General features: G+C 62.3%; 2 protein-coding genes across 4 annotated transcripts in view; one reads left to right on the forward strand and one right to left on the reverse strand.

The window, feature by feature from the left end:
- TOM1L2 (target of myb1 like 2 membrane trafficking protein) overlaps positions 1–23156 on the reverse strand; it is a 102974-nt gene extending 79818 nt beyond the window's left edge. Inside the window, exons 1-3 of one of the 2 annotated variants that reach the window (XM_089900207.1) lie at positions 22959–23156; positions 22537–22771; positions 19901–20109 (exon numbers count right to left, since the gene is read on the reverse strand). The gene's annotated coding sequence lies outside the window, so the exon portion shown is untranslated. Of the gene's footprint in view, positions 1–19900; positions 20279–22536; positions 22772–22958 lie in introns of those variants that run through there. The other variant, XM_089900206.1, reaches the window with a different exon arrangement.
- On the forward strand, positions 739–23266 carry DRC3 (dynein regulatory complex subunit 3). Of its 2 annotated transcripts, none has more exons than XM_022560745.3 (12): positions 739–3995; positions 6553–6669; positions 8942–9108; positions 11643–11789; positions 13968–14087; positions 14631–14743; positions 15750–15924; positions 16717–16848; positions 18428–18498; positions 19526–19649; positions 22558–22689; positions 22778–23260. In XM_022560745.3, exons 1-12 carry the CDS (start codon positions 3839–3841, stop codon positions 22889–22891), a joined length of 1569 nt encoding a protein of 522 aa, XP_022416453.1. In that variant the 5' UTR covers positions 739–3838; the 3' UTR covers positions 22892–23260. The 2 variants fall into 2 exon arrangements, with proteins under 2 accessions (XP_022416453.1, XP_089756338.1); XM_089900212.1 differs by having other exon boundaries at positions 3834–3999; positions 6533–6669; positions 22778–23266.
- Positions 23267–23306: the final 40 nt, after the last annotated feature.

Raw genomic sequence — 23306 nt, forward strand, 5'->3', positions numbered from 1 at the left:
CGTCTATTGGGCGATGGCTGCCCTGCCCTCTTCCGATTGGCCCCTACAGCTCCTTCCGCGAAGTCACGCCCATCCCGCGGCGTCCGATTGGGCGGGGCGGTGACCTAGGTCACAGGAATCTCCGTCACCTCCCCTGGCCCGCCTCCCAACGCGAGTCTGTGTATTTTGATTCATTTATGTATTGGTCAATCCAGGGAGTCCTTAATATTATTGGACAAGAGTCGAGTCAGTCACTCAAGAGGGGGGCGGGGGCAGGGCGGAGCTAGTAAGTTCCTCTCCCTTAGAAAGTGCTGATTGGACAAGCATTTGTTTTCCCTACGGCTAATTGGTTCTGGGAGGCTTTCCCCGCCCAGAAATGTGATCACGTGGTCGTCAACTTTAACCCAGGATGTCTACTCCCTGACTTCCCCCTAGCAAAGGAGCGCGGCGCTTGGTTCCCCTAGCAACCGGGCTCAGCGAGGAGGCGCAGGCGGCGGACAGTGCCGGCGACTCTGAGAGCCCGTGGCCGAGAGGCTGCGGGAGGACTTGACCTTTTCCCTGAGGAGTCCGCCGGCCGCCCCACCTAGAGGAGAGCGCGCAGGCCCCTGGCAGCCCCTGCCGGCCGCACGCCGATCCGGGGCCTTCAGGCCTTGTGGGGAGAGAAGCTGAGGAACCCTTCCCTCCGGGCGCATGCCCCCAAGAGACCTTTGAGGTCCCACCCCCGGCCTCCGGGCCAGAGAGAGGTACCCGGCCCAGCGATAGATGCTTCTTCAGGAGGGCATTACTGACCCTCTGTCCGACCTCTCAGTGCTGCTAACTTGTTCCTCTTCCTTAGACCTAGACTTCCTCTTGGTGAAGGCTTTTGGCTTGGAATGTGGATGCCTGGGTCCATGTCTGTCCCTTGTCAGCAGCTCCCTTCCCGGGCCTCAGTTTCCCTGTCTGGGAAATCAGGGCATTAGGGCTCCCTTCTCTAATGGCTCCCAGAGCTGACCTGTAATTTGATCATGAACGTGCTCTAGCTCGGAGTGAGCACTCAGTAAAGGGTGGGGTTTCTCTTATTAATTCACGGCCAATAGGCGCTCTATTTTCCAGGTCCAGTTGATCCCAAGGTTTCGCAGGACAATTCAGGATCTGTTTCTCTGTGAGGAGGTGTAAGGTTCTCCGCTGCTTTCCCCGCCCACCACAACACTATTGTCAGGCAAGTCAACAGCAACCCGGGCTGGGTGGTGAATTACTGATAAAACCCCCTTGGGAAGGAGTGTTGGGGTTTTGGCCCCGACCCCGAACAGCTGTGAGAAACTGTGTGAACTGTGACAATGACCCACAGTGTGCCTGGGCACAGTTGAGTCGTGATTAAGAAAATGGGCCCTGGAGGCCTGTCCTCCTGCCTCTGCCATGTACTAGATGTATCCACGTGGGCATGTAACTTGACCTTTCTAACCTGCTTCCATTTTCTTACCTGAAAACTGCGAAGAATCAGTCCTTCCTGTAAACTAAGTTCCTAGAGGTCTCTAAAATCCACATCTTACCTCCACCCCCGTCACCTCTCGCCTCACGACTCTTGCTGTTCTTGGTACTACAAGCCAGAATGAGCTTCTTAAAATTAAAGTCTGATCACGTCACTGCCCTTAGTAAGCCCCAGGAGCTTCCCGGGGATCCTAGGATAACCGCCACACTCCTGCAGGCCTCTCCAGCCTTGCATCGCTTCAGCCACAGTGGAACCTGTCTCCTCCTCTCCCACCTCAGGACCCTCACCACGCAGACCCCTTTTCCTTCTTTCCTGCTCATCCTCCAGGTCTCAGCGGGGTCTCCCCTGGCCAGCACAGGTCCCTGCATGTATGCTGTCACAGTCCCCGACACCTACAAACTTGTCATGGTTTGTAATTAAAGATTTGTATAATTGTCTGATTCAGGTCTGAAACAGAGGTAAGGAGATCAGTTTTATTCACAGCATGTAGTGACTACTCATTACACGTATGTGGACTAAATGAATGATCTTAAACAAATGTAGGAGGGAAGAGTTACCCATCTTTTACAGGTGGGAGGTCAAAGGCTTGGAAGGCGAAGTTAGTTGCCAAAGGATGCAAGTCCTGCCCTTGTGTGTGTAACAAACACAACCATTCCACATCACTCGGTGATTGTTGGGCCTGATGGAAAGCAGGCCTGACCTGTCACAGGGGCCAGACCCTGGTGGGGTGGGAGTGAAGAGAAGTCAGCCAAAGTTTTGAAATCAGAGTTAAGCATCCTTTCCCAAAGTACAGCACTTTTCTTTAAAAAAAAAAAAAAAAGCACAAACACTTTCAGGTAACATCTGCTAAATGCAGTGCGTTAAAATTTCCCCAAAGACAAGTTGGTGTCAAGTTATGTGAAGTCTCAGAAAAAATTGTTTCAGAGGACGGGGAGCTGGAGGACTGGAAACGTCCTCGGGAGTTGAGTCAGTCACCCTAAGGGGATGGAGCAGAGACTGGGAGGCAGGAAGGCACCGGAGGAGAAGGGGCCGGGGGGCGGAGGTGGGGGCAGGAGGAAAGACCCTGTGAAAGTTAAAGGCCCTGGGACCATGGGTCATGGACACTCCAGAAACAGGAGATGCATATTTGCATAAGCTGCACGGCACGGGGAGGGGAGGTGGGCAGTCTTGGAGACCAGGTGCAGGATGGCTAGGCCCACCCTGGTTCACCCAATGTCAGGAGTGTCCCCAGTAGCGCTCGGTGGAATGAAAGGCAGAATGCGGGGCTGCCCAGCATCAGGGACCAGCGGGGCAGGGAGGCCTGGCTGTGGGGACGCAGGGGCCAAGGCAGAAGGTGAAGCCAGCAGGGAGGTGAGAACGGGGTGGAAAGTAGGGGGAGAACTGAGTTTGCAGAGGGTTCGGAGGCAGAATCGGGGAGTTTCCGGTGGCGCGCGCCCTCCTGCAGGGTCCAGCCCTTCTGGGTGTTCTCACTAAGACGGCTGGCAACGATGAAGTGAGGTCAGGCTGCCCAGGGCCACGGCTCTGTCCGGCCACGAACAGCAGCCCAGGTCCGCCCATGACTGACCCACCCCACAGACCCCCCTTAGCGTCTCAGCCAAATCTCTTTGGACCATTGGCAACAGACACCTCCTGGGGTTAGTTTAAGGAAAAGAGGATTTGATGTGCGAAGTCAGGACACTCCCGGGGCCTGGGGTCGGGACAGGAGGGGCCAGGAAGCCAGCGAGGAGAAGGCAGCCTCTGTGTCAGTCTGTCCATCCTTTCACCTTTATTGCTGGATCAGATTCCCATCTCTGCTTCTGTCTGTCCGTCTGCCCCAGGCCCTCTTACTCTCTCACTCACCATGCACCTGGCCAGCTCTGATGGGCACTTTGTCCTCCGGCTGCAGCTCACGTCTCTCGGGGGGAGGGGGACATGAATGACCAGCTTGGGTTGGTGGCCACCAGTGGCCACACACTGGGCAGCTGCGGTTGAGAGCGGGGAGCTTATAGACACGGCCACCTGAAGGGGGTGAGGCTCTCAGGGAAGGGGGGCCTCCGAGGATTGTGGTCGGTGGTTGGTGCCAAGAAACCCGACGAGGGCGGGTGCAGAAAGCCAGAGGCCTGAGGTGGCCATGGCTGTGCGCGCAGCTGAGCTCCACAGGCTGAAGAGAGCCGTGTGGACACCGGGGCCAGGGTGGTGACACAGCCTGCTCGTGGGGCCAGGCGGGCGGGGGTCCAGAGAGGCCCCGGAGCAGCCCGGGTACAGCAGCCAAGGGCGGGAGGGGGCCGCCTTCAGAGTGCCGTGGCCGCTACGCTGCCCCACGATGCTGTGGAAGGACTCCAGCCAGACCCCGCCCTCAAAGGGAGGCAGGAGCAGCGGCCTGGGCGAGGGACATGGTGTTTTCCAGGGAGGATGAACCGGCTGTACGACATGGAGCCCAGGGTGATGGATGATGAGATGCTCAAGCTGGCCGTTGGGGAGCAGGGCCCGCGAGACGAGGCCAGGCAGCTGGCCAAGCAGGAGGGCATCCTCTTCAAGGACGTCCTGTCCCTGCAGCTGGACTTCCAGAGTGCGTATCCTGGGTGGGGCGGGGCAGGCACAGGGGTCCCCGATTCCATGCGTGGGCCGTGGCCCGCGGTCGCATTCGGGCTGCCTGAGTCGGAAGGTGCAGTACCAGCACGGGCGGTTTTAGAGCCTGATACCGAGTGTGGGTAGCACTTGAACAGCCACAACACTCCCAATTCTGAGTAAGAACAAAGCAAGGTAACATCCTCCCGTTCCAAGTCTTAAGTGACCCCCAGAGGCCACGCTGGTCCCCAAAGGTGGGGGGGACCTAGGAGGGTGGTCCACGTGGCCAGGAAGGTGTGGGGTCCGGGGAGGGCCATGTGCTGGGGGAGCAGCTTCAGAGGAGGGACTGGAAACAGAAGGGGGGGTCCCCTCCAGGTCACAGGACAGCCTGGGGGTAGATGTGGCTTGGGATCAGGCAAGACCTCAGCACCCCACCTGTGAACCGGGGTGACCGGAATCCGTGTCTCAGGCGCTGGCTGGGAAGACGAGACCAGACAGCACAGGCCCAGTGCCCGGCTCACTAAAGGAGGCCCACGAGTCAGGCGGAGGGTATAGGTGAGGAAGCAGGACGGGTGGGCGGGGGTCCCGTGACCCCTCATGTCCAGCGCAGGCCGGTCACAGCAGAGGGACCGGGCTGATTCACGCTCCTGCTGTGTCCTGGGCCTCCACACTGGCCTGCCGGGTCACCCAGTGACCACGAGGGGCTACTGAGTCAGCCCTGGGATGTGGTGTGCACGGCAGGCCCGGCCCGGCTTCATGGAGCCCGCAGGCCGCCCAGAGCAGGGAGGGCCCTGAGGCTCTTGGCGGGAAAGGGCTAAAGGGGAGGCGGAGTGGTCTTCAGACCTTCTGCTGCCCTGCCCCCACTACGTAGCGGATGCCTGTCCCGTGCAGGGCGCTGCTCTGCGCACCAGGGACTCGTGGAGCTGACCTTCGAGGGAGGGGGACACATGTGCTGTTGAGAGAAGTAGAGGCAAGAGAGGAGAGAAGGGGAGTGGGATGCAGTGTGGTCAGGCGGGGATCAGCTAGCATCAGCCTCGGGGGCCGAAAGAAGGCGTCTGGCTCTGAGTGAGGCAGGAGCCCAGGGAGGTCCTGAGCAGAGGAGGGACAGGGAGCCGTGACAACAGGCTGCACCAAGCCGGTGGCAGCAGAGGCAGATCCTGTGTCTGTGCTGAAGATTGAGTGGGCTTTTTGGGCAGCCCTGTCATGCTGTCGGATGCATCTGGCTCTTTCGTGTCGTTTGGGCTTTTCCACGTGAACTGCTGAGGTCTAGAGCAGAGCCAGCACACAGGTGCGCCAGGCAGGGCGCCCAGGAGTGGGGGAGCCGCCCAGGGCTGGTGTCTGCACGGTCAATCACAGCCAAGGCCGTCGGTCTAAGGCCAGGGCCAGAGAAGGAAAATCCAGACCAGGAGATCCGGGGGCGGGGCTGGGCCTTGCCCCAGCAGCACAGGTGGGGCTGGTGTCATTCCAGGAAATGTGACCACAGAGCTGGGGAACAAACTCCATCCCAGGCAGCCCTGGGGACCGGGAGGGACTGGGCCCTGGGTCAGAGAAATGCTGCCCACCACCCCCCCACCGAGACCCAGCTTGTGGTGGGCAGCTGGGAGGGGTGCCTGCCTGTCTGAATAAATGTTGAAACGGCTGCCCCGAATGTGTGGCTATTAAGGGCTTTTTTCTTTTTTTTTTTTTTTTTACTCCTTTCATTTCTATATTATTTCAGTTCTTTTAATGGGCATACTCTAACTTTGTTTTGGGAATCATTACAGAAGCAAACATAGAAAAAGGGGCATGTAAACAACAGCTCTCTGTGGTTTCTAAGAGAACCGGGGACAAGGTCAGGCCTCTAGAGCCTGTGGACACAGTGTGTGCTTGTCACGCTAAGCATTACTCAGAGCTCCTGGCAGCCGAGACAGAGACCAAGCTCCGCCTGGCTCAGGAGTAAGGGGATGGGTCGGCTGCCTGGCCGGGGGGGGGGGGGGTCTTCAGCGGCCGTGGGGTCAGGCACTTCAGTGACGTCAGGATCTGCCTCTGTGGGGCGATTCATCCCCTCCCTGTATGTGGACATTCGGGGCCTCATCCTCGGGCACTGGCACGGCGTGTGATTCCAGGTAGAGACATTGCAGGGTCAGTGGGCACAGACATTAACTATTTCCGTCCATGTGGCCAGAGCACCCTCCAAACGGCTCCACTAGTTGACTGGCCACCCCTGCAGCCTCAGTTCTATTTGTCACCCTGGGGGGCCCTGCCCGTGCCCTGTGTCCTGAGCCCAGGTGTTCCGAGGGGGAGCCCTGTGAGTTCCCGCCCTGGAGGGCCTGCCCCCCTCCACCCTGCGCAGGCCCACCCGGCCCTGTGGTGGCCCCGGACGGCAGCACCAACAGGGACCCCGAGCTCCGCAGAGCTGGGCCCACACCTCCAGGGCTCCCTGCGCTCCGGGGAAGGCAGCGGGGCTCTGGGGCCTCTCCCACGGTCAGCATCAGTCATCCAGCCCCCAAGACCCTGGAACTATATCCTAACCCTGACCCGGGCCAGAACCAGCCAAAGCGTGTCCAACATCGTTTCAGATATCCTCCGCATCGACAACCTCTGGCAGTTTGAGAACCTGCGGAAGCTGCAGCTGGACAACAACATCATCGAGAAGATCGAGGGCCTGGAGAACCTCACACGCCTGGTCTGGCTGGGTGAGGCCCCCGCGCGTCCCCCAGCCCCCAGTGACGCCTCCCGAGGCTGCCCCCCAGGTAAACTTCCCTGCCTGCCCCGTGGCGGCCCCGGTGCAGCAGGAGCTCCATCTGCCGGGAGCAAGGAAGCCTGGGCCTGCGCTGGGCAAAGCTCAGCACGTATGTGCTTGGACACCGCAGGGCAGAACATCTGCACCAGCTGTCAAACCTCCCAGTCCGGAGGGCTCATGGCAGCAGCCTGGACTCCGTCTAGGTACTCTAGACTCAGGGTGACAGATAACTGAGGGCCCTGCTATCTGGGGGGCCCAGATCAAACCAGAACTAACCATCCCCGTGCTAGTGTGCGCTGAGCACTTTCTACCTGCTAGGCACGCCCCGTGCGCTTTCCGTGTGAGGCCTTCTAACCGCACAGCGACCCCACTGTAGACGGGAGCAAACTGAAGTCACAGCGAGCAGGGGGCTCGCCTGACTCCAGGGGTCCAGCCCTCACTGCCAAGGAGGCAGGGGCTTTGCCGAACTGCGTCCACCTGCCGGCCTCGGGCGGCACCCTCACGTCTGGCAGTGGGCACCTAACGAGGGGCGGGGCCGGCTGGGAACTCCCGAGCCCACTGAGAGGGCTTCTTTGGCCCTCCCAGCCACCCTAGGGGCTCCAGAGGCCGGGGCACCGCCCAGAGCTCTGTGACCAAGACGCAGCAGAGCTGGGACGAGACCCACGCCTGTCTGATCCCAAAGCCACGTCCCCTCCATCCTGTCAGGCTGCTTCCCAGTACAGGCAACCTGGGGCATCGAGGTCCCTCCCAGCTTGCAGGACACTCAGCTGTGGTTGTGAGGACGGCCACCAGACCACAGCAACCCCCCCCCGGGGCAGGATTACAGTGTCATCTCACGGGTGCAGAGGCTGAGGGGCTGGTGGACTTGGAGCTGCACGTACCGGCAGCAGAGCAGCCCAGAGCCAGGTCCCCTGACTGCCGGGCCCAGGTCTCACCCAGACAAGCCCTTCTGGCAGCCCAGCACCCATTAATGCTGAGTCCCAGGCTCGGCGGCCCACCTGCACCACCAGGAGCTGGAGGAGGAGAGGGGGCGGGTCAGCCTAGACCCTGAGCCTTACCCCCTCTGAAGGCCCTGCTTTTAGGCAAGAGCTCCCAGGCCCTGCAGTCTCGCAGACATAAAACAAGGGTCACGGGTCCCCGTGAGATGCCCCTGTGATGCCCAGTGTTCTGTGGGGCGGTGAGGGGGGGGGGCGAGAGAGCCAGAGGGGAAAGTTCTGGCAAGAGGTCAGGTGCCCCTCAGAGAGTCAGAAGCCTGCCTTTGTCCAGCCACGTGCTCTGCCCCCACCTGCCAGCACAGGCCTGGCTGGTGGCCTCGTCAGCTGTCCCAGCGCCGGGGGCGAGCGGGAGCCGGCTGGCACTGCCCCCAGAAGCTGACTGTCCACATCTTGCCCCAGCTTTACACTCAGGCCCGTCCTGTTGGTAGCTTGAAATTGGCCACAGTGGGAGCATTTACACCACCAAAGTCAGCAAGAGCTACAGATCAGGGCTGCCCGCGCCCACCCCCTTGTTAAACGTTTACCAGCTCGCCTGCAAAGAGCAGAGCCCGGCTGCAGGCGCGAAAGGAAGCAGGCTGACCCGGTTCAGGTCCCGCTCTGCCAGCGTGCCAGCCGGTTCTGTACGTTCCCTCCGCCCTCTGCACCCTACCTTCCTTACGTGTGCTTGATCGTGAGCACGTGACCACCAGGCCCCTTTGAATCTTGGCTCCCTCAGCCCTAAGATAGGGGCGATGACAAACGAGGAAACGCCCGGGGAGGGCCTGGCGTAGGGAGAGTGTCCCGGGTGAGCGTCCCCTGAGGTGCCAGGGAGGCCAAACCGACTTCCTGAGTCCCCTTTACACATGAGGGCTTTAGCTGAATCTCTTGAAAAGTTCCCAGTTTGGGCCTCTGGGCCAACGGTGTTCAAGGACACCAACCCCAACCAAACCCCCAAACCCGTGGTGGCAGAAAAGCAGTTTTATTCCCAAAGATGAGAAACTTGGACTAGAGGGGCTCTGGAGGTCTCAGCCGGGGCTGGGCCTGGAGTTTGGGGCAGCCCGGCCCGCGCGGGTCTCCCCCACCCCAAGGTGCGCTGCCCCGACCCACCAGGGAGCTTCCATCCCAGAACGAGGGCCGCACAGACGCGAGCCTTCGCCCGAGTCCAGGGCCGGGAAGGTGGCAGCAGAGCCAGGGGGGCGGGGGGAGGGGTTGGATTCAGGACAGTCACCCTAACCCGGAGCCGTCCTCCAGACCTGTCCTTCAACAACATTGAGGCCATCGAGGGGCTGGACACGCTGGTGAACCTGGAGGACCTGAGCCTGTTCAACAACCGGATCTCCAAGATCGACTCGCTGGACGCGCTGGTCAAGCTGCAGGTGCTGTCGCTGGGCAACAACCAGATCGGCAACATGATGAACGTGAGCGAGGGCGCCGGGGGGCGGGGGGGCCGCAGGCTGAGCCTCCGACCTTCCCCTTGTCCCAGAAAGGCCAGAATTCCAGACTGGATGATGTTCACACACCAGCCTAGGCCACGAGAGCCCACGTGCGGGTCCGTTTGTGCCCCTGCCCCGGTGGGATCTTTCCTTCCCTGTCCCCGCACTCACTCAGCAGACATTTGCTGGGGTGGGGCCCCCTCGGCCGTGGGGCCTCTGGCTCGTGCTCACTGGGGACAGAGACCAACAACAGCCCCGGGTCACTGGAAGGGTCGGGGTGTGGGTGCAGGGCGGTGCCCAGGGCCAGGCAGCCAGAGCGGCGGAGGAGAGCCGTGGGGGGCTCTACGCCGTGTGTGCCCAGGGCAGGCCTGCGTTTCAGAAGGAACACCCAGCCCCTCACCCCCGCACGAATGAGTGCAGCAGGGATGGAGGTTTGCCTGCAGACCAGAGACGCTCGCCCTGCCAACACTCCCTGTGAGCTGGCAGCAGGGCCGGGGCAGGGCCCTGGGTGCCACGGGGTGACCTCAGGAAGCTGGGTGACCCCGGGGCAACCACAGCCACCGTGCAGGTGTGTGACAGATACTGCTGCCGTGCGTGATGGGGGCTCCGTGCCACTGGGCGGGCGTGCAGGAGTGAACACCTGCGTGCCGGGGCCCAAGCATCAGCCCCCGTCCTGTCCCCGCGGCTGAGCCACGTCCCAGCATTAACTCCCTCCCGGCCTCGCTGCAGGATGGGGCTCGGAGAGCAGGGGAGAGATGGGCGCTGCAGCCGCATCCATCACAGCCACGGCCGAGGCCGGAGCAGGGGGCCGTGTGGAGCGGGCCGACCCACCTCTCGGCTCAGCCGGCCTTAGCGTCGCCCTGGGCTGATGCTCCTTGTGGCTGTGACCCAGCAGTCCAGGCCGCAGTCTTCCTTGTCCACAGCTAGCAGGACAGAGAGCAGGAGAAATCTCTCCCACGGTGCCCCTCGGTGTGACGCGCCCTCACCCACCCGACCAAGACCAGAGGGGTGGGCGGGCCAGGAGGTTTAGGTGAAAGGCCTGGGGCGGATCAGGTGCCGGCTGCTCACCTGTGTTTGAGGGCCGGACCCCAGAGGCCGTGTGGTCTGGGAGGTTTGCCCTGCACGCCCCTGGGAGGTGGTAAACCCAGCCCACCTCTTGCCAGTGTTCAAGACCTGATTGCTCAGCTGCCCTCGGCCCTGCGGGGCGGGGGCACACAGGACAGCTGAGGGAGGTGTAAGTGGAGAGCTGAGGTTTAACGGGCTCCTGGCCGCCTGGCCTTGGGCCGGGGACTCAGCACCCGGGGCCTGCGTGCCCATCCGTACGGGAGAGCAGTGGCCTGCGGGGCAGGCCGGTGTGAGGGCTGAGTCAGTTAGGGCTGAGCGGCTGCTACAGGACCGGGCACAGGAGAGCTCTGCAGGAAATGATGCTTATTCAGGAATTTTCAGATTAAGGGCACACCCAATAGCCCCAAATCTTGCTTGTGAAAACCTTTCTGAGTGTCTTGAGCTGTTCCTGCCTGGGTCGGTCCAGTACCCAGGGCCACAGCGAGCAGATCCCCTCTGGCTTGCTGCCCCTCGGACACTGCAGAGTCTAATGGACGCAGGTCCAGGCCTGGGCGTGGAGGGGACACTGGCTTTCAGGCCACGCCCCGCCCTGCTGTGGATGCTCCGTTCCCTCCCCTGGCCTTGCTGAGTGCCTGGTACAGGACGCTCTTTCCTGCCTCAGGGCCTTTGCTTGTGCTGGTTTTGCTTCTGGGAATGCACTGGCCCCTGCTCTTCCCTGGCTGCTCCCTCAGGCCTCAGAGGCCTCAGTCCTAACTGAAACCCCCCCTGTCATGGTCCCTAAGGCCCCCTCTCCACCCCCTCCCCCGTTGAGTTCTTCTAGCACTTACACCAAACAGCAATGATTCTACTTACTTTTAAAACATTCTTGTCCCCTGCCTTAGAGTGCCAGCTCCTGCTATAAGGGCTTTGTTCCCATTGTGTCCCTAAGGCCTGGCACGTACCTGAGGCCTGGTAGGTGCTTAGTGATCTTTGTTGAACAAATAAACAAATGACAAAGACGCTCCTTCAGGAAAGCACAGGAGTTGCTGTCGGATGAGGTACGGGCATCTTGCTGACCTTCCCCCGGTTACTAACAATAGGAAGAATAAACGGCCGTCAGTGGACATCCCACTAGCTACCACCCAGTTGGTCCAGGCCAACTGGGAATCAGGTTCCGTTGAATTTACGAGCGCTGGGCCTTGCATAGCACTTTACAGTTGGAAAAGGCCGCCCGTTCTGAGAGCAGCAGCGATGGGCACAGCCAGGGCATTACGGGAGCAGGTGGAGGCCCTCACAGCATGTGGCATTTGGTCCTCTCAACACCTATGCACCACATCCTTGCACCCACCTTAAGAAGAGGAGATGGGGACCCAGGTCCACGGGTCCTGGGCAAAGCCCATGGCTCCTCCCTCGTGGCTCCGCCCAGTGCGGGCAGAGGACGGAGAGAGGACCCAGGCGACCCCCCTCTCCCCCAGATCATCTACCTGCGGCGGTTCAAGGACCTGCGGACGCTCAGCCTCTCGGGGAACCCGGTCGCCGAGGCCGAGGACTACAGGACGTTCATCTGTGCCTACCTCCCCGACCTGGTGTACCTGGACTTCCGGCGCATCGACGACCACACGGTAGCGTGGCCCTTGTGCGTCCAGCTCCGCTGGTCAGCGTGCAGGCCCCGGCGTCTGGGGAGGGGTGCGTCCACAGGAGGAGTGCAGGGCGGCCCTCCTTGCGGTGCCTTTACTGTCCCTGTCACTGTCGTGCCACCTCCCACCTCGAGGCCGCCGTCTGCTTTTCTGGGTGAACAAGTCGGGGGACCAAGTGAGGGTGGGCGATTAGCGGGGTCAGCAGCTCAGGGCAGAGTCAGGACTTGCCTCCACGCCACAACAGCTCACGGTAGCGCCCTCTGAGCCGAGGGCACCGGCCCCAGAGAGAGGCCCCCCGCGGCCGGGGTGCTGAGCGGGGAGCTGGGCCCGGTGGTCTGGCAGCAGGGCCGGGAGGAAGCCCCCCTCCCCAGTGCACTGCCCGGCCTGGCCTGACCGCCCCTGCCTCTATCCTGCTCCCCTGCTGTGAGCTTCCCGCCCTTTGTAGCATGATGTTTGTGGGTGCTTTGCCCCCTGGAAAAAGAACCCCGCCCGACACGAGGCCTTTGGCAGCAGGACCGGGATATCCCTGCGTGCTGAGCGTGGGCAGTGGGGGACAGGGACCTGCCCACCCTTCTCTCTGGGAGCTGGTGCCTTTCCTGGGAGAAAGGAGCCTGTGCTTGGGGGTTCTATCCCGGGTCAGGGAACTAGATCCCACATGCAAGTCGCAACCAAGAGTTTGCACGCCACAACTAAGGAGCACACATACTGCAATTAAGGAGCCAGCACAACCAAATAAATATTTTTTAAAACCCCAAAAACAAACAAAAAAACCATGCACAGCCGGACACCGCACGGTTCCCGAGCCCCTCCCCAGCCAGTTTCTCCTCTTCTCCAGAAGATTCCACAGGGGGCAGGCCGCCCAGCTTGGCCCCCCGTTGTGCCGCGGGAAACAAAGCCTCCTTCCGCAACTCAGAGGCTTTGCCTAGAAGCACCAAGATTAGTAATAAGGGAAAGGTTGTAAGAGCAGAGCCCCGCAAAGCAGGGGCACCTGGAACCCCCGTCCATGCTGCTGCCTGCCCCCAGGCCAGCCCCAAGCCTCTCACCTGCTGGTGCTGCCAGGCTCGGGCAGCAGGACAGCTGGGCCCAGCCGAGGCCGACCAGGGCTGAGGGCAGGCTCTTGCGGTGCCTCCCCATTTCCATCGGGCCCGGGGCTGTGCCTGAAGGGTGGCACAGCCCTGAGAAACGGTGGACAGTCCCAGCAGAGCACACGAACGGGTGGGGGCTGTGAGCTTGGGGGGCTTTCTGTGTTGGGGGGGAGACAGGCAGGAGGGCAACGCTGGGGTTCAGGGCTTGTCCTGCTGAGACGGAGGCCCGTGGAGAAGAACCCTGTGGTTTTCAGCAGAGTTCATGATGTGATGAGCATTCAGGGACCAGGAAGCTGGCATGCGGCTTACGGCATAAGAGGGAGAGGGCAGGGCTTCCCTGGTGGCGCAGCGGTTGAGAGGCCGCCTGCCGATGCAGGGGACACAGGTTCGTGCCCCGGTCTGGGAGGATCCCACATGCCGCGGAGCGGCTGGGCCCGTGAGCCATGGCCGCTGAGCCTGCGCGTCCGGAGCCTGTGCTCCGCAACGGGAGAGGCCACAACAGTGAGAGGCCCGCGTACCACAAAAAAAAAAAAAAGAGGGAGAGGGCAGGGCATGCAGGCCACAGTCCTGAGAGAGAGGAGGGGGCGGGGATGGGGGGAGCAGATACTGGAGCACAGAGGGTCGGCGGTGCTTGTACCTGAAGCCTTAGCACAGGCGATGTCACCTGGGGCTCCAGCAGCCCCCAGCGCAGGCAGGGGGATACGCAGGACGGGTGGAGGAGGGCCAGAGGGAGCAGGGCCCAGAGCCGAGGGCCGAGACCTCATGCCCAGGCCTGTGGCTCGGGCACTCACTGCACCTCTCCCTTGTGCAGCCCTACAAGAGGGCCAGAGCCTGGCTGGGGAGGCCTGGGGGAGCGGCCGAGTCTGCGCTGGGCGCCTCCACCCCAGGGATGTCCCACGGCCCCTGGGCCTGCCCGTGCTGCTTCCCCCACTGATTTCCCTGAGGCTCAGAATACTTGGCAAGGGCTGCGGGGAGCGGATCCCCGCCCACGCTGGAGAGGCCACGGCACGGCGGAGGCCAGCGGCTAGGAGGGACCCCACGACCCTGGTGACGATGCCGCTTCCCAATCCTCCAACAGAAAGAGCTGGCGGAGATGAAGCACCAGTGCAGCGTGGACGAGCTGAAGCACCAGGAGAGCCTGATGCAGGCCCAGCTGGAGGACGAGCAGGCCCGGTGGGAGGAGCTGGAGGGGCATAAGGTAGGAGACCGGTGAGAGGACCCGCCCCGCCCCACCCCACCCCCGCCCCAGGATGCTGCCGCCGGTCATGGGCCAGTGCCATGAAGGTCAGCAGGGCCCAGGCCCCCAGAGCCTGTCCTTTGATTGAGAATAGCTGGTGCCCAGGGCTGCTGGGCTGCCAGAACCTCAGTCAGGGCAGCACGCGGACCTGCCCCTCCTCATCCCACGGCCCCCAGGCCCCCCTCCAGCACAAGGGCCGGGGACTCTGTGCCGGAACCATCTCTCAGAGCAGCCCCTGTCCTTAAGACCCCTGGCTGGTTCCTGGCGGCGGGGGTGGGGTGGTGGGGGTAGGGGGGCAGCCAGTAAAGCTCATTCCTCTCCGTGGTGCCTCACCTCCGGCCGGACCGAGCTGGGCACCCTTCAGTTTTCTGCCTCTGGACCCCCGCCTGTGCCGGGCCCATCGCCTGCCCTTCCCCAGCCTGCCTTCCCGAGGGCCGGGCGCCCTTGGCCCCGGTGCCCAGCGCAGGGCCCTGCCCAGGGAGCCCACCGTGTCTCTGACCGCAGGCGGCCTTCGTGGAGCACCTGAACGGCCCCTTCCTGTTTGACAGCATGTACGCCGAGGACGTGGAGGGTAGCCAGCTGTCCCACCTGCCCGGCGTGGGCGAGCTCGTGCAGACATACCCTTCCAGGTCACAGCCGCCCCCAGGGCCTGGGCGCGGGAGTCCGGGGGGCTCCCCTTCCACCCAGGGCCTCGAGAACCAGGTCGGCTGTGAGCGCAGGGACACACAGGTATCTGGTCAGCAGGGCCCAGGCTGGCAGAGATGGAGGCTGGCTGACCGTGTCTGTGACTCTGACCCTCATTACCTTGTTTGTGGGCTCCTGCCGTGCGCTTTGCATGCAGCATTTAAAACTGCTTCAACCACCCCATGGGGTGGGTGCTATACTGGACCCCAACTACCTTCTCGTAGCTGGGGGAGCTGAGCTTGGAGAGGGTGAATTGTCCAGGCTGTGCAGTTAGGAGCTGTGGGCTAAGCCTGCATCCCATCCCCCAGATGATGTGATGGGCACTTGTCACCGTGGCTGAGGGACTCAGGGCAGACACTGAGCAGGGGCCGCGAGTCACAGAGAGAAGCCTGCCCCTGAACACCCACCGCTCAGCAGAGTGCGGGGGGTCAGCTCTCCTCCCAGCCCGGCCCTAGGCTGCAGCCCCGCCTGACCTCAGCACCTAAGCACCCCTCGTGTGGCAGGCGCTACAGATGTGGGACCCTCAGCCCAGAGCAGCGAGGAGGCCATAGAAGCAGCTGCAGGGCCAGGCCTTGAACCTGGGGCTCTCTGCCCCGAGCCTGCGGTCCCCTGACCTCCGCAGCCTCCCTGTGCACCTGTGGCCGCCGAGCAACAAAGACGGCCTGGACAACAGGGCCCCAGAGACAGAAACAGACACTGCTCAGCTCCCTGGCCGATCCCCGCTCTCCGGGCTCCTGACCCCTTCAGGTCCCCTGGGGGTCTCTGCTCTGTCGCCCCACCCCCACCACGCAGGACCCTCCCTGGATCCCTCAGGCTGAGGATGGAGATGCCCAACCACTGATTCATACTCCAAATCCCAACTGCAGCTCTGCTACGGGAGCTGCTTCCACCCCATGTGCACCCCCCAGGCAGCCGTGAGCTTCCTTAACGGCCACTCACTTACAAGGACAAGTTCGTCATCGTCTGCCTGAACATCTTCGAGTCCGGCCTGAAGCAGCAGGAGAAGCGGAAGGCGGAGCTTGACACCTTCATGGGGTGTGTCCAGGAGGCCATCCAGGAAAAGCAGGAGCAGGGCAAGCACAAGATCGCCAAGTTCGAGGAGAAGCACCTGCTGGTAGGCCCCGCCCCCAGCCCCTCCCCCCTCCTCCAGGTGCCCACCCGCCAGAGGCCCGGCCCCTCTGCCTCTGACGACCCGAGACCCACGGGGCAAGCCGCTTGCTTTCAGGTCAGGCTCAATACCGGGAAGGGGCCTGATCTTCCTCCAGATGGGGTGGCCATGACCACAAACACCCTTCGCCCCCCAGTCACGCCTGGTCACTCCGCTGACACTGCGTCTGCCAGCCAAGCCCCCAGGCCCCTCGTCAGTGAACAGCTGGTACTGGGTGCGGCTCGGACCCCCACGCTCTCCAGCCCACGAGCACCTCTCATTGCAGACGGACCTGACAGCTACTTGCACACGGGGCGCTGCGGGGGTCCAGCTGGCTTCCCCCAAGACAGGGCCCACCTTGTGTTCCAACCTCCCCCGCAGAGCCCCGCTGGGCTGGGAGTCAGCCCATGGTGACCCAGGGCCTCACAGACAGCGCCCCATCCCCAGGCTTCGTGAAGCTCAGGCTCTCTGCCCCTGCACCCGAGGAGACGGGAGTCACTCGAGGTCCCACGGTGACCCAGCCGGGTCCCAGTTCAGGTCCATGTGCCTCTGAAGCCATCGCTCCTTCCACACCTAATAACTCACCAGCTGGTGGAGCCTCTGCTCTGACAGCCTCCGCCGTGGAGGGGGTGGAGCTGACGCTTGGACTTGGGCAGTCCGACCCCATGATCCAAGTTCTGACCCACAAAACCAAACTGCTGCCTGTCCCTTCAGGAATTACACTTAACTGGATCCCTAGAGCACAGGTTTTGTTTCCAGACTTTAAGCTCCATCCGAGACGAGTCTGAACTGACCAACTTCGAGAAAAAGATGGCGGAGCACAGCGAGGACATCACCGAGCTGGTCAACGTGCTCGTGACGCTGGAGATGCAGCTGGTGGAGCAGCTGGAGGTGAGGTGGGGCCCAGGGAACACACGTGACGCAACGGCAAGAACCTGGCGAGGGAGCACCTTCCCGGGAGCTACTCGGCGGGTCACACGAAAGCTTTCTGTGCTTCTGGTGCTGTTCAGTCATTGAGGTGACAGGTGGCCCTTGTGCAGCATGAGAGGTGAGCTCGTTCCTCTGGAACGGTCTCCCCATCTAGGAAGAGTGCAGAGCCGCGGCAGGGAGAGTCCTTTATTAGACCCAAGGAGCTGTTGAGAAACAAAATGCACCCTGCTCTTCACCCCCCACTCCGGGATAGAACGAAGGCTCCCGGCACTGCAGCCTGTAGTCGCTGCATCTCGGGGCGAGCGAGGAGCCTAATGAAGCGCTGCTACGTGAAACCCAGGGCGGCCAGACAGACCTGCGCGTTTGTTTACCAGGCAGCTGGCGCCCGAGGCCGGGGCCTGCAAAGCAGTGACCAACAGAACCTCTCGCCTGCTGCCGTGGCCCGCCCCCGCCAGCGCCTCCCCGATGCCTGCCTCGTCCAGGTTCCCAGCACATCACAGAGCAGACGCTCGCTCCCCACATCTCTGGGGCATCGGGAAGCTCAGGCAGCGGCCCCCAACCTTTCCGACCGGGAGGACCCCCTTGTCAGCATCTCGCAATTCACCAGAACCTGTGCTTGACTTACTAGCCGCCAAAAAGCTACTAAGTGGAGCCGTACTTTTCAATGGCCCTATTTTTTTTCATTACAAGAGGGTTTACACACATTTGAAAAATGTATAATTAGCTCAGTCTATAGACAGTCCTCGGATTCAGGTGCATTCCCTGTGCCGTCGGCCCACCCTGCAGCCCCTGGAGTCTAGAGTAGGTCAGGGGCGTGACCCACCCTGTGGGCTCACTGGGTAGCAGCCCTCCCCAGGGCCTCTGGGTGAGGCCCAGGCGCCTTGCTCAGCGCTAGATGCAGCAATACAGGGGTGCCCTCAGGGAGGGAGGTGGGAGCCTTGCAGGTGAGAGGCCTGGGGTAACAGCCGGCATTCCCGAGGGTTTCCTCTCTGCCAGGCACCTTGCAAAGCATTTTGTGTGAAGAAACCCGTTTCTGCTTCACCACAACCTCGTGAGACACATACTATGAGAAGGGAACCCATTTCATAGGTGGGAAGTTGAGGCCCAGGGAAGTTAACAACGTTCCGAGTTACACCCAGTAGTGGAGCTGGCAGGCAGCCTGGCTCCTAGCGACCCTCCTGTTTCTCTGGAGGTGATGGAGGCAGATGCCACTGAGAACCCCAAGGATGGGGTGAGCTCTGTGTGTGCCTGTTGGTGGGGGGCTCCTGGCAGAGAGACCAGCACAGGCAAAGGCCTGGAGAAGGTGTCACACTAAAGCCCCGGGGGGTGACCGAGGCAAAGTGGCTGGAGGGTGACAGCTGGGGGCAGCCGTCGGGAGAGAGCCAGGGTCGGCTCACACCGCCACCTGGGGAAGGTCAGGTGGTTGGTCTTTACCCTCAAGGTCTGCGGTCACTGCCCGCTGAGTGGTAAGGAGAACTTTTGCTCTGGTACAGTTCGGTGGAGTTCATGTCTAAATATGCATGTTCTTTATCATTTCCAGGAGACTATTAACATGTTTGAAAGGAACATCATCGACTTGGTGGGACTCTTTGTCGAAAACGTCCAAAGCCTATATCCTTTCCTTGATGCCCCTCTGTGGGGAGGCGCTGCGGGCCGCGGGGCTCTCAGGGCCCGCACCACCGCTCCCCGCCTGCAGGGGGCTGGGGGGAGGCGCCTGCATTTTAAACAAAAGGCACAGAAGGGCACAGCTTCTTCACAGCTAAGCAGGATGCAACTAAGTGGTGTCCCTTCCAGGTGGCTCCCTGTAGGGTCACATGCCTGCCCCCTCCCACTGCCACCAAGGAAAAAAGCCCACCTTCAAAGGATGGAGATTTGCCAACCACTTGGAATGTTCGAGGAATACCTCCTGACCCTCAGCATAAAGGCGCCTTATTAGAGTAGAAGTCTGGATGCCCACTGGGTGACTCTGCAGGCCACCGCTTGCAGCACAAGTCCTGGCCCGGCTGTTCACCAGGAGACCACACCCCCAGATCCACCCTCCCCCCCGCCCCCGCCCCCCCCCCCCGCAGGTGCACATGCCCTGGGGGTGGGGCGACCTCTGTGCTGAAGCCACTGACACATCATCTATCAGGAGATGGGTTAAATGTCAGGTCAGGAACCAACACTGGGGGCACGCCTGACCTTTTGCCACCTGAACTCTGGGCCCTGAAGTCCACCCCAGAAGTCACCCCAGTCCTGCCCTCCTGGGCCCACGGTCCCGCTGGGTGACAGCACTATGGAAACTCCCTGAAGGAGGGTCCACTCAGTGAGGGCCTGAGGGTGGGCCAGAGGGACGGGCTGGAACGGTGGGGAGGGCGTCCCAGGCGGGCTCAGGAGGCAGCCTGTGCAAAGGCCCAGAGGACGGGGAGAGGAGGTTCCGAGAGGAGGCCTTTAGGTCACAACAGAGTGTGAGAGCCGCCAGCACAGCAGGGGCGGGTGGGACTCCGGGTGCTGCAGGGAGAAAGGGCTGGAGGGGAGCGGGCCAGGAGGAACCCCGAGGGGGTGCGTGGCGGGCGAGTCGGAGGGCCCTGAAAGCGGGGCTACACGGGGCCCAGCGCAGGGGAGGGCGCGCCCGGCCTTGGCTTAACTCGCGCTGCACGATGGCTCAGTGCCGGGACCTGGAGAACCACCACCACGAGAAGCTCCTGGAGATCGCCATCAGCACCCGGGAGAAGATAGTCAAGGGCGAGCTGGACGAGGACCTGCCGGACGCCGTGCGTCCGGTGAGCGCGGGGGCGGGGGCGGGGGCGGGGCCAGGCCCGGGCCCGGGGGGCGGGGCGGCCCGGGCGACAGGCAGACGCAGCCCCGCCCCGCAGCCCCCGTAAAGCCTGAAAAACCTGCCGGAGCCTCAGTCTCCTCGTCTGCAAGAGGGGCGGTAGGCAGGCGAGACGGGCTAACAAGCAAAGCAGCGGGTGGGCACCCAGTGCAGCCCAGCTACAGAGGAGCTTGTGATAATTAAGTGCTTTCAACTTACCGAGAGGTTGCTTTCCCAAAGCTCATTTCTGTGGGGCTTCTGGCACCTTCTAAGAGAGGCAGCGACAAATAGAGGTTGAGGTCCGGGATTTCCCCCGAAGGTCGTCTCAGCCCCGAGTCTGTATGGCGGGAAGCACTGCTGGGGTCTCTGCCCGCTCGCGGGGCTCCAGGTCTCCTGCGCTGGGGGCCGGCAACGGGTGGGCTGTGTCTCTGCGAAGGGCACCCACTCTCCTTCCTTCACCATTCACGGTCCCCCTCACCTCTCTCCTCCTCCGCGTTCCACCAAGGCAAGCTACCACCGCCCTTTGCGGGACCCTGGCCTTACTGCTCTTCTCCACGTAGCAGCCAGAGACCAGGGACTCCTTCCCCCTAGTGAGTCCTGGAGCAAGGTCTCCGCCGAGCCCCGCCCCGACACACCCTTCCCCCAGGCCTCCGTGCTCCCGGCTCCTCCCCGTGTTTCAGATCTCAGCTCACACCCAACTCCTTGGAGAGGCCCCCCCATCACCTTCCCAAAGGCCCACTGTCTCTCCGTCCCAGCCGTTCATCCTTGTCAGAGCCGCTGTCACGGTTCCAAGCTATCGTGTTCGCGTCGACTTGCTTAGGTTACTCTTCATACTACATACAGGCCCCCCGGGGAAGGCAGGAGTGGCCTCTTCCCCACCGCGGTCAGCCCCCACCCGGGGTGCCGGGTTCACCACGCCCGCTGTCAGGTGCTGGCGGAGTCCTGCAGGCAGGGACCAGCAGTTCCGACCCCGCAGCCTCTGTCAGGGGCCGAGACAGTCGCCAGGGCAGTGGAAAGGTGGCAGGGCCTCCTCAAACACCCAGACACAGGGAGAGGTCACCTTCCCGAGCCTGAAGTAAGGCTGCCCCCAAGAGCCCACCCTGGAGCCGCCTGACAGACCACCTAGTGGTCGTGGAGTTTTTGACGCAAGGCTCCTGGGTCTGTGACACCTCTCTCAGGACTGGGACATGCAGAAAAGGAGGCCCCGAAGTCAACGGGAGGTGAGAAGCCTGGGCGGGTGCTTTCAGGGTGGCTCTGCACGGCGCCATCTGACACCTGTTCCCGCGCACGGCGCCATCTGACACCTGTTCCCGCGCCCCGGGACACTCAGGCTGCTGACTGGGTTGGGCTCGCATGGGCTTGGTTAACTCACCAAAGGACCCCTGAAAGTGGCTTTCCCACCCAGTCTACAGATGGGAAAGCTGGGGAGACAGGGTCTCAGAGAAGTTCGGTAAACACCCAAGATGTGTTGTGAGGACACCTCGTCTTGTGAGGAGTCTGGATTCAAACCTTAGTCTGAGATCCCGAGCCCGGGCACTAAGCCCTCACTGCAGACAAAGTGGGCGTTCTGGGTCTGCCCCTGGCCCCAGGCCCCAGGGTAATGGGGCTCTGCCTCTGGGCTAAGGGGCTGCCTTGGGCTCCCGGGCGGCACTGGTATCGGGTGCCACCCTGGAGGCCTCACGGGACAGCCGGCAGAGCCCGCTGGACACCCCTCCCTCTGCGGGCCCATCAGCTCTGTCCTTTAGGAACACCTGTAGCAGGAGATGCTACACTGTCTCCTTACGCTTAAGCAACAAAACATGCGGTAGCAAGCCCTGACTAAAGCGGAATCACCACGAGGAGCTGACAGGGACCGAGGGCCTCCCGAGGGCCAGCTCCCTGAGCAGCTCTGGACGTGTATTTGCCCTTTTAATCTCCAAGCCGACACAGTGACATAGGTGCCAGTGTGGTTCCCTCTCACAGGCGAGGAAACCGAGGCTCAGAGATGACAGGGAGCGTGTGGGTGGTGGACACGGGCAGGACAGGGGCTTTCAGATGAGGCCCTCGGCGATAAAAGTCTGGTTTCTGTTTCTAACCATCAGCGAGCGTATTAGTAACAGGGTCTCAGAACACTCTTTTTGCAGAGACACTAACATTTCAAGATCCATAGACTGTATTCTGGAGACCATTAGGTTAACCACTCCCGAAGGAGAGACAAACCCACGTGTACACACCTGCCCGTGCCCTCTCTACAACGCAGAGCTTTCAGGTCCCTCGCCGTCGTTGGCGACATGAAGCGCCTCTGCTTAAAGCCGCCAGTGACGGCCTCCCCGCTCTGGGAAGTGACCACGTGGACCCGCAGCCGCGCTGGGCGCACGTGGCCAGTTCACATGTGAATACCTGGAACCAGCCGGGCCTGGCAGGGCCCGTGTCCCACAGCGTCGTCCACAGTGGGGAAGCGGGTGGGAAGAAGGCAGGAGCCCAGGTGGGACCCCAGGTCCAACTGGGTTGACATGAGGGGCAGCAGAGACCCATTGGTTTGTGGGACCTTCTGTCGTCAGAGGAGCCCTGTGGCCCTCGGCCGGCCTCGTGCTGCCCACCTGACGGGCAGGTTTCAGGCAAGTCAGACTGGAGACCCTTGGCAAGGTGGCCAGGGCTGCCCTGCCTTCTCTTGGGGAGGGCACGCTCCCCCCAGGCACTGCCCTGCCGCCCGGGGGCCCCTTCCGGGCACTGGTGCCGCCGGGCCGATGGCGTGGTCGCCCGAGACGGGCCGAGGAAGCAGGATGCGAGCTGTGCGCGGCCTCCGCCTGCGGGGAGCTGGGCCCGTCCCCTCTGGCTCCACCGCCTCTGCGCTCTGGGTGGGTCCAGGCCCTCACCTGCTCTTCCTTGCTCCCCAGCTCTTTGTCGACAAAGACACGATCGTTAACGCGGTCGGGGCCTCACACGACATCCACCTCCTGAAGATCGACAATCGGGAGGACGAGCTGGTGACCAGGGTCAACTCCTGGTGCGCACACCTGGTGGACAAGGTGAGCGCGGCCGAGGGCAGGGAGGAACGGAGTCAGGAAGGCAGGCTCAGGATCCCGCCTGACGGGCCGGCTGCTGTCTGCCCTGCAGATTCACAAGGACGAGATCATGAGGAACCGCAGGCGCGTGAAGGAGATCAACCAGTACGTCGACCATGTGCAGAGCGAGCTGGACAGCCTGGAGTGCAGCGACCTCCTGGACTAGGGCTGTGGCCCAGCCCTCCCCCCGACCCCCGAACTTCACAGGTAGAGAAATAAAGGACTTTGGTTACCTTTCTCCATCTTCTGTGTCCGCGTCTGAGCAGTTGGCGTCTGCTGAGAGCGACTCCTAGGCTCTCGGCCGCCCCTCCGCGGCGCCCAGGGCAGACCCTTTCCCAGGTACAGCTCCCAGCACAGCCTGGGGGCCTGGCCAGCCCACCTTGGCGGAGGCCGCAGGGACCCAAGGACCCTCCACAGCTGAGAGCACAGCTAGGCGTCACCTGTGAGGTGGGGATGTGACAGTACCGCTGGCGAGCACACTCAGGGTGCGGGGTGGGGGCCTGCGGGGAGCTGGCCAGTGCCCCCGGAATGGGAGCAAGGCCCGGCAGCTCCGAGGCCTTTATGCTCCAAACTCGCACACT

Source organism: Delphinapterus leucas, chromosome 19 (assembly GCF_059928025.1).
Source record: "Delphinapterus leucas isolate spDelLeu-1000000601 "Yukka" chromosome 19, BTC_Dleu_Yukka2, whole genome shotgun sequence".
In the NCBI taxonomy this organism is placed as follows: Eukaryota; Metazoa; Chordata; class Mammalia; order Artiodactyla; family Monodontidae; genus Delphinapterus; species Delphinapterus leucas.

Coding starts and splice junctions, on each gene's coding strand:
- DRC3 (XM_089900212.1), top strand. CDS start 3,839: ATGAACCGGCTGTACGACATGGAGCCCAGGGTGATGGATGATGAGATG. Junction 15,925..16,716: donor TCGAGGAGAAGCACCTGCTG/GTAGGCCCCGCC, acceptor TTTTGTTTCCAG/ACTTTAAGCTCCATCCGAGA. Junction 16,849..18,427: donor AGCTGGTGGAGCAGCTGGAG/GTGAGGTGGGGC, acceptor TATCATTTCCAG/GAGACTATTAACATGTTTGA.